Genomic DNA, 15,150 nt, shown 5'->3' on the forward strand with positions numbered 1-15,150 from the left:
TAACCAACTGATAATAGGTGCACATCTAATGAAAATGGAATATATCGTTTCAGAAAGGTGTTTCTTTTAAGAAACAAGGCTAAATAAAGAAACGCCATGGTGTTATGGACATGGTGTCCACCTTGCGACCAGGTCACGGGTTTGATCTCCACTGTGCGAGCATTCTCTAGATCTCTCCCAAAGGCACCAAGAACTGGTTCTCTAGCCCCAAGAAACTGACTTGAGAGCGCTCTTTGCTTTCAATGCACTTAAGTTAAAATAAATAGGTTTAAACTTAAAACCAAATAAGATATGATTACTTTATTGTGAAATCACTTGCATAAAAAAAATAAACAGAATGGAAAATGAACATGATAATGAGACAACTCAACCATAAAAATCTATTTTATACACCTCATAAAATGACAGCAATGATCCCGTTCTGGGATGTACAGTAATTCTTGATTCAGCATTCAATATAAAGCATACAAAAATATAAATAAAATTACAATACACACTACCATCAGCTGTACAAGACCTTGTAACAGAACACAACAATGTTGCACTTCAGTAAATTTACAGTTAGAGAACAACTCTTCTATTAACTAGAAACATATCAAGTCAGTAAAAACAAAATAAAAGGACAATATCTGATTTCCAACTTTTCTGTTTCTAAAATGTGTTAATATATGTCCAATGTTTCATCAACCACAAATAACACGGAGATGTTGTTGACTCCTGCAGAGTATTTTCCCAAATTCAGTTATGTTTGTTCATCGGCCTTCAACTGCAAATACAAACATAACTTATAATTTTATCTTGTGAAAAAAGTATATCAAGTAAAGATTTACAGACAAACAAAAGCTTGTTCACAAGCATGCCTTTTTAACCTATACCGCTTTATAAGCATCAAGGGCAATTCAATCTGGAAAATGTCGGATCAGTCACTGAGTGGGGATGATATGTCGTGCATATTTGTACATTTCACAGTGATGACATTTTAAGTTTCAATTTTGGATTGAGAAATGTAAAAGTACTTTGCTCTCCACGCATTTTTATGAAGACAAACTGTTCGACTGACAAATTCAACAAACTTCACAGTGCCTACAATCTATCCTCTCCCTACGAAGAGGCCAACACTATTGTATTTAGAACAAGGGACAAAATTGTCACAAAACCAGGTTTTCAATTTGAAACAAGCAAATTCGTTGAATTGATATCCCCCGCCAATATGCTTCTGGACACAAAAGTGTTATATTTGACATTCAAAAAAGCATTTTTTCAAGATACAAAGGGCCATTACTCCGTTATTAACAGATGGTGTACAATGACATTTGGCGTGCATCATCCTCTTATCCATATATATACTCATACCAAGTTTCAATGAAATCCGCCAAAGCACTTCCAAGATATGGCTCCAGACGGACGGACAACGCCAAAACAATATCCCTCCGCCTATGGCGGGGGATAAAAAAAGTTTGATAAAGGGAGACAAGTCAAACTGTTCATAGTTACCCCCCTTGTTTCAAAATAAATATATTTTTAGTCATGGCATACTTGACCTTGGAGATATTGACGTAATTCTTTCGTGCAACACACCCTCCAATGATGGTGAACAAATGTGCCAAATGATTTTAAAATCCCGCAATGAATGACATAGTTATGGCCCGGATAAGCTCATTTATGGCCATTTTTGACCTTTGAACTCAAAGTGTGACCTTGGAGATATCGACGTAATTCTTTCGTGCGACACACCGTCTAATGATGGTGAAGAAATGTGCCAAATGATTTTAAAATCTCACGATGAACGACAAAGTTATGGCCCGGACAGGCTTGTTCCGCCCGCCAGCCCGCCGACATTCACCAATCTAATAACCAGTTTTTTCCTTCGAAAAACCTGGTAAAACAAGAAACCGTCGGAGACGGATGATGCTCCCCAAAGTTTTTTTTGGTCACAATATTGCACAATATATTCAGATAAAAGGAAACGTCTTGTGGGCACAGTAGTTGGGGGGACAAGAATTTTTTATAGAAAATTTCAAAGGGCCATAACTCTGTGAAAAATCATCCAACCAGAACCCGCTGATAATATGCACATCTCCTCTTGGTAGTGAAGCTTCCCATAAAGTTTCATTGAATTCCGGTCATTAGTTGCTGAGAAATAGCCCGGACAAAAATTGTGCACGGACAGACAGACAGACACACACACGGACAGACGAAGCGGCGACTTTATGCTCTCCCCAAAATAAATTTTGGGGGAGCATAATAAAAGGTAGCATAAACATATGTCTTGAACTGATGCATGTTGAAGACCTTTTTCTTACAAATAGCTTCAGATATCAAGTTCATATATCTAAAACCCTAGAAAAATGATTTAAGCACTTTACTTTAACATGTTTAAGAATATAAATTATGAAACATTCCTGACAACTTACTGTATGATGAGATGTCAATTTCGTCAGGTAATTCAGAGATGTTGACCTCGAATCTCTCTTGCACATCGTTGAGAACCTTTGCGTCCGTCTCATCAGAAACAAACGTGATAGCGAGACCCTTTGTACCAAATCTGCCTGCTCTGGCAACCTATAACAAAAAAGGGCATGGTCAAACATCCATCAGATTTCTTTGTAAACATGGTTTCACCCTTTTCTGTTGACTAGGTCTTTTCAGTAAAAAACTTCTTTTTCCAATACAAAGGTTAAACCTAGCTCGTTACTTAACACTTATTCATGTCTTCAAAAGTAGACATCATTTAAAATGTCTGAAGAAAATTTGAGCGTTCATAGATCCTCTCTACAGTTTATCTACCATAGATGATACATACCCTGTGTAGGTATGTGTCTGAATCGTCTGGCATGTCATAGTTGAAGACGATGTTGACTCTCTCGATGTCCATACCGCGACCAAACAGGTTGGTGGCCACCAGGATACGTTTCTGGAAGTCCTTGAACTGCTGGTACCGGGACAACCTGCAGCAGGAACAACAAAGGATATTAAATATCAATAAAAAAACAAGATGTGTTTGTGAAACACAATGTCCCCCTATATGACGTTTGACCTTGACCCTTCCACTCGAAATGTGCAGCTCCATGAGATACACATGCATTTCAAATATAAAATTGCTAGCTTCAATATTGCAGAAGTGACATTACATGAGCAATTTTGACCCATATATTTGACCTTGAAGGATGACCTTGACCTTTCACCACTGAAAATGTGCAGCTCCATGAGATACACATGCATGCCAAATATCAAGTTGCTATCTTCAATATTGCAAAAGTATTCATACAAGGGACAAAATTGTCACAAAACCAGGTTTTCATTGTGAAAAAAAAATGTGATAAAGGGAGAAAACTCAAACTGAACTTTTAAAATGACCAAAAAAAATTAACCCCCTTTGTAAGTTTTTTTTTTTTTTAAATCTATTTTTAGTCGTGGCGACCTTGACATTGGAGATATTGACGTGATTCTTTCGTGGGACACACCGTCCCATGATGGTGAACAAATGTGCCAAATGATTTTAAAATCTCACAATGAATGACATAGTTATGGCCAGGACAAGCTCATTTATGGCCATTTTTGACCTTTGAACTCAAAGTGTGACCTTGACCTTGGAGATATCGACGTAATTATTTCGCGCGACACACCGTCCAATGATGGTGAACAAATGTGCCAAATGATTTTAAAATCTGACGATGAACGACATAGTTATGGCTCGGACAAGCTCATTTATGGCCATTTTTGACCTTTGAACTCAAAGTGTGACCTTGACCTTGGAGATATCGACGTAATTATTTCGCGTGACACACCGTCCAATGATGGTGAACAAATGTGCCAAATGATTTTAAAATCTGACAATGAACGACATAGTTATGGCCCGGACAAGCTTGTTCCGCCAGCCCGCCAGCCAGCCCGCCCGCATTCGCCAATCTAATAACCAGTTTTTTCCTTCGGAAAACCTGGTTAAAAATAAGCGATTTTGGCCACATATATTTGACCTCTGACCTTAAAGGATGACCTTCACCTTTCACCACTCAAAATGTGCAGCTCCATGAGATACACATGCATGCCAAATATCAAGTTGCTATCTTCAATATTGCAAAAGTATTCAAAAAATAAGCGATTTGGGCCACATATATTTGACCTCTGACCTTGAAGGATGACCTTGACCTTTCACCACACAAATGTGCAGCGCCATGAGATACACATGCATGCCAAATATCAAGTTGCTATCTTCAATATTGCAAAAGTATTCATAAAATGAGCGATTTTGGCCACATATATTTGACCTCTGACCTTGAAGGATGACCTTGACCTTTCACCACTCAAAATGTGCAGCTCCATGAGATACACATGCATGCCAAATATCAAGTTGCTATATTTAATATATTAGTAGCAAAAGTTATTGCAAAATGTTAAAGTTGGCGCAAACAGACCAACCAACCAATAGACCAACCAACAGACAGGGCAAAAACAATATGTCCCCCACTACTATAGTGGGGGACATAAAAATCAAACTAGTGGCTAGTTTAATGTTGAAATATTATATTGTATCAGAGACATAGTCCTGAAAGTTACATAAAACTAAAACAACAATGGCAATAACTATTATTTTAGCAATTGTAGGGTAATGGTTGATACCTGTACACATATGAAGTTTTATGTTAAAATCTGGTATAGTTTCTGAAATATGGCTCTAAAAAGTTTGCAAAAGACGAACAGGTAGCAAAACCATATCCATTTGTCTTTGGCGCGGAATAACTAGAGCTTTGTCAAAAATGTGACATAGCAAGATTGTTAATGGAAATCAAAGTTTGAGCTTAAAAAAAATATTGCATGTGTTTAAAAATGTTAGGAATATACACAGTTTCAGATGCAAACATTGATTTATTTGTACCATTGTGCAAAAGAAAATAATTTAAATTTGCCACAAGTTTTTGCACATAATGGGTTAATTATATGAATACCAAACCTTAGAATGGGAAATGGACATAAAAGTGTCAGCTAGTATACTAGTACACTGTACACTGGGCTGTGCAGTGTGTGGAGACCAGCATGATGATGTGTGCCACAGTTTGACACCCACTGTGACAACATAGTCACAGAGGCAACACATGGGCAACTTACATTGCACTTAAGTCAGGATACACGTGTTTTTTTATAAATTAGTACAATACATCTTCAATACACCGTGTGGAAACCAACACATCTATCTATGCCACAGTTTGACACCATCCAGTAACTAAACATTACAAGGGCAACACATGGGCAGAATATCATTATCATGAACTTTTGTTCTATTTTTTTTCTAGTGCATTACAGGAATATTTGTTGGAAAATAAGTACAATGCACCCTTAATACACTGTGTGGAGACCAACACATCTATCTATGCCACAGTCTGACACCATCCAGAAACTAAATATTTCAAGGGCAACACATGGGCAAGCTTACATCAATGTCATGTGAACAAGTTTTATAAGATGTTTGTTGTAGAAGAAAATAAATAGAATGCATCTTTTATACACTATGAGGAGACCAATACATCAATCTTTACTCCAGATTGTGACCAATAAATAAGGAAACACATGGGCATTAATGTTATCATTTTCATATTAACAATTTTTATTTACATTTAATACACGTGTTTGTATTTAATTACAATGTCACCTGAAAACAAAGAGCAGAGATCAATACATCTACACCACAGCTTGACACCATCCATAAACCAAATGTTAAGAAGGAAACACATGGGCAATATTGGTATCATGTTCATATTAAAATTATTTCTATTTTTAGATTTGTAATAAGTGTTTGTTGGTAAAATAGTACAATGCATCTTGAATACACTGTGTGTAGACCAACAAACCTATCTATGCCCAGTTATCACCAACCAGTAACTAAATGTTAAAGGGGAAACACATGGGCAATCAGCGTGAACAGGTTCAATTGTAACCTAAACTCTCCAATATCATTCATGTTTTCTTAACCTTTTTGCTTCAATACTGTAAATGCTTCTAATAAATTCTGGCCCTTATTGGAGATGGGTGGTCTTACAACCATAATGTTTAATATATAGAATGGCACAAGACATAATTGTTATAAACACTGAATGTTAGTTGGTTAAATAGTACTTGCTGCAGCAAGACACCAAGTGTGGATACCAACTCTTTAATCTATGCACCAGTTTGACACTGCAATGAATGTACAAATCCAGAGCAGCAACACATGGGGCAAGGGAAACAGAGGAAATCTCTGAGAAATCTGAACACGAGTATGTTGTCATTCTTTCAAAAGTAGGACAACCCTAGCGTAAGCGATGGGAAATCGGTCGGAATATATTATTAGAAAATACATTCAGATACAAGTTTCATGCCTTCGGCCTAGGTTAAGTAATGTCTGGCACATTAAAGGGGTTCAATGAAGTGGGTTATCATACATGGTATTGGTAATTGGAGCATGGGAGGTGGGAAGGGTCTAGTGCAAATACTGTTAACAATAACAAAAGTCAATACAATCTCTGTGTAATCTCACCTTTCTTCTTGTGTCATGGGCATTAATGTTACCATTTTCAAGTAAACATGTTTTCTTACAATTGGAAATATGTGTTTGTAAATAAGTACAATGTGACCTGAAAACACTAAGTAGAGAGCAAGCAGATCTATTTATACCAAAGTTTGACACCATCCATAAACCAATGTTAACAAGGAAACACATGGGCAATATTGTTATAATTTTCATATTAAAATAGTTTCTATAGATACGAAATAAGTGTTTGTTGGTAAAATAGTACAATGCACCTTGAATACACTGTGTGGAGACCAACAAACCTATATATGGCAAATTATCACCAACCAGTAACTAAATGTTAAAGGGGAAACACATGGGCAATCAGCGTGAACAGTTTCAATTGTACCATAATCTATCCAATATTTTTCAGGTTTTCTTAACCATTTTGCTTGCATACGGTAAATACTTCTAATAAATTCTGGCCCTTGTTGGAGATGGGTGGTCTGACATCCATGTTGAATATAGAATGGCACAGGGCATAATTGTTATAAACAATGAATGTAAGTTGATTCAATAGTACTTGGTGCAGCAAGACACCAAGTGTGGATACAAACTCTTTGTTCTATGCCCCAGTTTGACACTGCAATGAATCGACAAATCCAGAGCAGCAACACATGGGGCAAAGGAAACACAGATGGAATCTCTGAGAAATCTGAACACGAGTATGTTGTCATTCTTCAAAAAGTAGGACATCCCTAGCGTAAGAGCGATGGGAAATCGGTCAGAATATATTATTAGAAAATACAATCAGATACAAGTTTCATGCCTTCGGCCTAGGTTAAGTCATGTCTGGCACATTAAAGGGGTTCAGTTAACTGGGTTATCATACATGGTATTGGTAATTGGAGCATAGGGGGGGGGGGGGGGGGGGAGGGTCTAATGCAAATACTGTTAACAAGAACAATACAATCTCTGTGTGATCTCACCTTTCTTCTTGTGTCACGGGCATTAATGTTACCATTTTTAAGTAAACATGTTTTCTTACAATTGGAAATATGTTTTTGTAAATAAGTACAATGTGACCTGAAAACACTTAAGTAAAAAGCAAGCAGATCTATTTATACCAAAGTTTGACACCATCCATTAACCAAATGTTTCTATAAATTAGAAATACGGTAAGTGTTTGTTGGTAACATAGTTCAATGCATCTTGAATACACTGTGTGCAGACCAACAAACCTATCTATGCCCAATTATCACCAACCAGTAACTAAATGTTAAAGGGGAAACACATGGGCAATTTGCATGAACACGTGTAATTGTAATTTAGTATCTCCAATATTATTCAGGTTTTCTCAACCTTTTTGCTTCAATATGGTAAATGCTTGTTATAAATTGAAGACCTTATTGGAGATGGGTGGTCTGACAACCATAATGTTGAATATAGAATGACACAGGGCATAATTGTTATAAACACTGATATGTTAGTTGGTTAAATAGTACTTGGTGCAGCAAGACACCTAGTGTGGATACCAAATCTTTGTTCTATGCCCCAGTTTGACACTGCAATGAATGTACAAATCCAGAGCAGCAACACATGGGGCAAAGGAAACAGGGAGGGAATCTCCGAGAAAAAATGAACATGAGTATGTCATTCGTCACATCAAACGCCGTCTGGGCTTGAAATGGGATTGAAAAGTATTAAATTCCCCGTGTTTTTTTGTTGTTCAAATTTAGTTCCGGTAGGGGAGAAATCTGAACATTAGTATGTCGCCATTCTTAAAAAGGTATTCAATACCTGGAGTACGCAATTGGAATTTGTTTGGAAAATACATATATCATTTTGTTTTATTAGTAAATACATTATTGAGATAAATTCATTGAGATTTAAGGGGTTCCAATAACTAGGGAATCATACATGGTGTTCAGGTTTTTTTTTCCTTCTTTGGGACCCGCCGAAAATCGGCCCTTTCCCCTAGAATTTTTTTTCCCCTCAGCTGGTAAATTTTCCCCTAGATTTCATTTTCCCTCCAATTTTTTTTTATTTTTTATTTTTTTTTACCTTTTTATATATAAGTTAACCTGATCCACTGTAGAAACTAGAAAAATATTGCATAAGAAAATTATCTGTTGCCTTGAATTTGTTTTAAAAACAGTAAACAATGTTAAATTGATTATTTTAGACTTTCCTTATTTTCCCCAAAATCCGGCTTTTCGCAGATTTTTTCCCCCAAAATTCAACGTTTCGTGCGATTTTTTTCCCCTTTAAAAAGGCCAGGCCCTTTCCCCAAAATCAGATAAAAAAACCTGGTGTTGGTTATTGGAGCATATGGGGTCCCACTGAAAATACTTTTAACAAGAAATATTGCATCTCTGATCTCACCTTTCTTCCTGTGTCATGGATATTAATGTTATCATCATTTTTGCATTAACATTATTTATTTATACTCCAAATATGTGTTCGTAAATTAGTACAATGTAACCTGAAAACACTAAGTAGAAATCAACACATCTATCTTTGCCAAAGTTTGACACCAACCATCAACCAATTGGTAAGTAAGAAATAAATGGGTAATATTGTAATCATGTTCATCTTAAAATTGTTTCTATAGACTAGAAATAAGTGTTTGTTGGTAAAATAGTACAATGAATCTTGAATACACTGTGTGGAGACCAACAAACCTATCTATGCCCAATTATCACCAACCAGTAACTAAATGTTAAAGGGGAAACACATGGGCAATCAGCGTGAACAGGTTCAATTTGTAACCTAATCTCTCCAATATTATTCAGGTTTTCTCAACCTTTTTGCTTCAATACGGTTAATGTTTCTTATAAATTGTGGACCATATTGGAGATGGGTGGTCTGACAACCGTAATGTTGAATATAGAATGACTTAGGGCATAATTGTTATAAACACTGATATGTTAGTTGGTTAAATAGTACTTGGTGCAGCAAGACACCTAGTGTGGATACCAAATCTTTGTTCTATGCCCCAGTTTGACACTGCAATGAATGTACAAATCCAGAGCAGCAACACATGGGGCAAAGGAAACAGAGAGGCAATCTCTGAGAAATCTGAACATGAGTTTGTTGCCATTCTTTGAAAAGTATTTAATTCCCAGTGTTTTTTTTGTTGTTCAAATTTAGTTCCGGTAGGGGAGAAATCTGAACATTAGTATGTCGCCATTCTTAAAAAGGTATTTCATACTTGGGGTAAGCAATTGGAATTTGTTTGGAAAATACATAAATCATTTTGTTTTATTAGTAAATACATAATTGAGATAAATACATTGAGATTTAAGGGGTTCCAATAACTTTGGAATCATACATGGTGTTGGTAATTGGAGCATATGAGGTCCCAATGAAAATACTTTTAACAAGAAATATTGCATATCTGATCTCACCTTTCTTCCTGTGTCATGGAGATTAATGTTATCATCATTTTCGCATCAACATTATTTATTTATACTCCAAATATGTGTTCGTAAATTAGTACAATGTAACCTGAAAACACTGAGTAGAAATCAACACATCTATCTTTGCCAAAGTTTGACACCAACCATCAATCAAATGGTAAGTAAGAAATAAAATGGTAATATTGTAATCATGTTCATATAACAATTGTTTTTATAGAATAGAAATAAGTGTTTGTTGGTAAAATAGTACAATGCATCTTGAATACACTGTGTGGAGACCAACAAACCTATCTATGCCCAGTTATCACCAACCAGTAACTAAATGTTAAAGGGGAAACACATGGGCAATCAGCGTGAACAGGTTCAATTGTAACCTAAACTCTCCAATATTATTCAGGTTCACTTAACCTTTTTGCATACGGTACATGCTTCTAATAAATTCTGGCCCTTATTGGAAATGGGTGGTCTGACAACCATAATGTTCAGGGGACAAAAATATCACTCGTCCGCTCGTATTGACGAGTGAAATCTTGACAGGACGAGGTGATTTTCCTGAAGCTCTCGTCCTACAGGACGAGTGAAAATTAGCTGATAATACAATATGTATTTACTGACAAGTAAGACTCGTTTTCATTAAATAAAATCATTGTCTTAAAGCATATATCTATTCCGAAAGTAGAACGCGAATGAACCGGAAATTGCAATTGTAAATTTCATACAGCAGGTGCTCGTTGTTATGCAAAACTGTGTCCCGAGTAAATATTGACTTTTTGGTGTAAACTTTGCGCGTCCATGTTGACAGGGAACCATCCGACTGCATTCACTGTAAGTATTGATTTTTAAAGAATTATTTAACCCCGAAGAACGGCTTTAAACCAGTCTGAATATCGTCAGAAAAGGACTGACAAACGAGCGTTCTTTAAAGTTGGCGGGAGCGATGTTCAAACGTCCGAAACGGAAAGCACACGAGCATTAGAAAAAAGGAAAACACAAAATTGTCTTCATTTATTAATTTGTGTTCCACATAAATAAAGTAACTTATTTCACTGCTTTTGCGATCAGCTGGCATGAATAACTGAGTAAGCAGCATTTCAGCAGTGATATAAGAAACTTTATTAGTAATATCAGCCTTTGCAATCTTTATTTCACACATATTTGAAGGACAAGATCATGTGTTTGCAGGACGAGTGAAAATTTTTATGCACTTGTCCTGCAGGACGAGTGCAGTTTAGAAATATTTTTGTCCCCTGATGTTGATTAAAGAATGACACAGGGCATAATTGTTATAAACATTGAATGTAAGACACCTAGTGTGGATACCAACTCTTTGTTCTATGCCCCAGTTTGACACTGCAATGAATTGACAAATCCAGAGCAGCAACACATGGGGCAAAGGAAACAGAGGGAATCTATGAGAAATCGTAACAGGAGTATGTTGTCATTCTTCAAAAGTAGGAAATCCCTGGTATAAGCAATGGGAAATCATTCGGAAAATACATAATTCATTTACTATTAGAAAATACATTCAGATAAAAGTTTAATGCTTTAGGCCTAGGTTAAGTAATGTCTGTCACCTTAAAGGGGTTCAATTAATTGGGTTATCCAGGGCTCTCGGAAACGCTTAATTATGCGTATTTGTACGCATAAATTTGAAAAAGGACGCATGTTCCAAACCAATCGATAGTCCCTGGTATGTAAATGTTTTTGCAATAAAAAATGTATAAAAATTGCGTCATATCAGGCAGCCGAAATGTACCGAAATTGTCCGCCATTCAAATCCGGACTGGTTTATATTTTGGTTTCATTGTCAGCGTAAGCATTTAAACAAAAAGTGAAACCGGTCTGCATCATAGTTAGCGACCATGCGTGACCTTTTTGTTATGAAAGCGCGCATGCTAGCTGGGCCAATCAATATCAAGCTCGAGATAACCTGATATAACTTTGTTGAATGAAATGTTAGAAAGGGCGGAGCTAATGGTTCATAATCCGAGTTAGACGCAATATATCAGGAGTTAGAAAGCACATGCAACATTTGTAGTTTGCACATTAATTTGACGGGGGCAAACTTACATGTTCCTTATTACTATCGTATTGCTCTGAGATGGCAAGAAAAAGCTTAATCAAAGTATAAGAGCACACAGGCCTCTTCTTATCTTAAACAGAAGACATCATGTTCAGGTAGAACAAAACAGGTAACACAAAAACAACTACGAGAACATATCCTATGTCAGTACAAGTCCGTCTTATTTTGAACTAGATTATGAGTAGGTGCGTCTATATATCCCAAATTTATCTAAATGTAAATGAGCTTTAATGATGGTTTCATATTGCGGTTTTGTTTACAGATAGGAAATACATGATTTCATGCACGTTGAAATAAGTTCAATTATGGATTCGCAACTTTACACGTTGCGTTTTGTTTTCACAGTTGAGAAATTTGAAACTGTGTGTAATGTTAATCTTATACATGTTTTAACAGGAACACCATCAGAAGGGTTCATAACATTTTAGTATTATTTTAGTATTATAGGTCTGAAAAGTTAATTTTTTGTGTTGTGTTTCTTACTTAGTTTTTGCATGTTTAAATTTGATGTTTGACAAACAGACAGTGCATGCTGATCTAAATATTACTATTAATTAATAAAGTTTCCAATCTATGTGCCCTGTTATGTTTTTAATGTGTATATGCATGGGGTTAATGGCATTTGATAAAAAAATGCGTTATGTTAATTCTATCACGACCACTGATTAAAACTAGACATTTAAGTAAGAACTAGTGAAATGTGGGTTTTTAATACTAAAACCAATAAGAACATTATGTATATCTTGCTGAAAATTTGAAGATGTGTGCAAAATACAACTGGACACCTACTTTTTCCCTTTGGACTCCTACTTTTTCCCTTTGGACTCCTACTTTTTCCAAGGAAGGAGTCCATGGACTCCTGTTTTAAAATCCTAGCGAGAGCCCTGTTATCATACCTGGTGCTGGTTATTGAAGCATGGGATGTGTCTTATGGGCAATATTATCATTTTCATGTTAAAATTGTTTCTATAGATTTTAAATAAGTGTGTGTTGGTAAAATAGTACACTGCATCTTGAATACACCGTGTGGACACCAACATACCTATCTATGCCCAATTATCACAGACCAGTTACTTAATGTTAAAGCGGAAACACATCGGCAATCAGTATGAACATGTGTAATTGTAACATAATCTCTTCAATATTATTCAGGTTTTCTTAACATTTAACAATCATAATTTTGAATATAGAATGACACAGGGCATAATTGTTATAAACACTGAATGTAAGTTGGTTAAATAGTACTTGGTTAAACAAGACACCAAGTGTGGATACCAAATCTTTGTTCTATGCCCCAGTTTGACACTGCAATGAATGTACAAATCCAGAGCAGCAACACATGGGGCAAGGGAAACAGAGAGGGAAATTCCGAGAAATCTGAACACGAGTATGTCATTTGTCACATAAAACGCCTATGCTTGAAATGGGATATTGGTTAGAATATACATCTTTTATATATGTTATCTCTGTATGACCTCACCTTTCTTCCTGAGTCATGGCCCTGTGTATAGCGATGGCAGGGAAGTTCTGTTCATGAAGGAGCTGTGCCAATGCCATACATCTCTGAACACTCTTGACAAAGATGATCACCTAAAATGAACATCATGTTGGTACAAAAATATGGATACTTGCAAAATTGCGACATTGGTGAACATACATGGCTGATGAGTATACACGACTACCTTCACTAACATTTGATGATACGTTGCATTATCGAAATACCACTTTCAGTAGACGAATGCAAATACTGTTTTTTTTCTTTCTTGAAAAATTCCATTATTTTGAAGGTTAGGAACTCTATAAAGGAGAAGGGACTATATTAAGTTCAAGCATGTAAAACCTGAACATCGTGACAAAGGACTCACTTGGTTGAACTCCAGTACGTCGAGCAGTTCAAAGAGCTTTCTGTTCTTCTCGTTGTCCTTGAGTTTCACGTAGTGTTGCTGGAGACCGTGCAGGGTGAGCTTGGAGTCATCGTCCACAAACACTTCCATGGGCTGTAATGAGACGTCATGTCACACATACCATAGCCCCGGGGGCGTACCACCCCGTACATGCACAAAGATAATCAAAGATTTAATCATATTGGACTAGATTGTAATAGCTGTAAAATGTTATTATATATTAATCGTTATGGACCTATTCATCAATTATTTCATTTTAAGTCATACTGTTATATGTTCAGTAAAATATTAAGGTTGTCAGTACACAGAAGTGGAAACTGAACCTAGTTACTGACAAAACATAAGGTGGGGTCTGTTATGAAGTTTCTTTAACATTTTGTCTTTTTTTAAAAGGAATTCAACAATATAACAAAGGTTTTGTACAGACCAGAAGTTTGTCAAAACAATCAAATGGTGCTAACAAAAACAAAAGGCCATACATATACGAGGTCAGTTTCCAAGTACTTATTTCACCATGTCACCCAAACGCAGCCCAGTCCACCATCTCGGGATGAGAAGACAACACCAAACATTGCACGGCAGGCCATGACCAACCTCGCACCTGTCTCTGCCATCCTTGCGGCCACATTACCAGAGCAGCAGAACGGGACCGACTCACTTTTGTAGACACGGCACATATCCATGGAGCCCATATTAAGCACGTGACATTTTGTATAAAGATTTTACAAGAGTCCTAGACTGAAGAAGACCCTCTGCGAGAGCAACATCTTGATCCCCACTTTGAGAGTAAGGATATCATGTTACTCTTTCTCTTTTCACAAGAAGACTATGCCCATTCACGTTCTTGATTAATTTCCTACTCCTTAACATGCCCATTATTTTTAATTGCTCCCAAGAAACCCACCCATTAGATATGATTTCATGTGTACCAATGAAGAACCCTGCATTTCAACCCAGCATTTAACTTTATATGGAACACACTCTCACAGACACTTTGAGAGTACCTGCTTAGTGTGCCCAAGTATACTCCCAACTAACATTCTGCCCATAAGAGAAAATTACCCCTTGGCCCTATTTTTATATGCGAACATTTCTGACGATTGACCCAAATTAAATGCACCATTTCAACATTATAATAATTGTCTCTCCTCTCACTGCCTCTTACTAGATCTTAAATTAATCAAAACGCGGTCAGTGACCTTATAACTAATTCTAACTGTTGTATAACGCATTGAAGGGAGCCTTTATCTGCAGAGC

The 15,150-nt window shown here is 36.5% G+C and overlaps 1 protein-coding gene and 1 non-coding gene across 3 annotated transcripts in view; both read right to left on the reverse strand.

Annotated features, from left to right (window-relative positions):
- Positions 1-285: 285 nt before the first annotated feature.
- LOC127837531 (spliceosome RNA helicase DDX39B) overlaps positions 286-15,150 on the reverse strand; it is a 30,580-nt gene continuing 15,715 nt past the window's right edge. For both annotated transcript variants that reach the window (XM_052364700.1, XM_052364701.1), the window contains exons 6-10: positions 13,855-13,986; positions 13,470-13,579; positions 2,804-2,948; positions 2,415-2,562; positions 286-766 (exon numbers count right to left, since the gene is read on the reverse strand). In XM_052364700.1, coding sequence (XP_052220660.1) covers positions 753-766; positions 2,415-2,562; positions 2,804-2,948; positions 13,470-13,579; positions 13,855-13,986 — 549 coding nt within the window. In that variant the 3' untranslated portion in view covers positions 286-752. The remainder of the gene's footprint in view (positions 767-2,414; positions 2,563-2,803; positions 2,949-13,469; positions 13,580-13,854; positions 13,987-15,150) is intronic.
- On the reverse strand, positions 4,976-5,102 carry LOC127840195 (small nucleolar RNA SNORA17). Its single transcript, XR_008030467.1, has one exon. It is a non-coding gene; the product is annotated as a small nucleolar RNA SNORA17 (small nucleolar RNA).

Source organism: Dreissena polymorpha, chromosome 7 (genome assembly GCF_020536995.1).
Source record: "Dreissena polymorpha isolate Duluth1 chromosome 7, UMN_Dpol_1.0, whole genome shotgun sequence".
NCBI classification, from domain to species: domain Eukaryota; kingdom Metazoa; phylum Mollusca; class Bivalvia; order Myida; family Dreissenidae; genus Dreissena; species Dreissena polymorpha.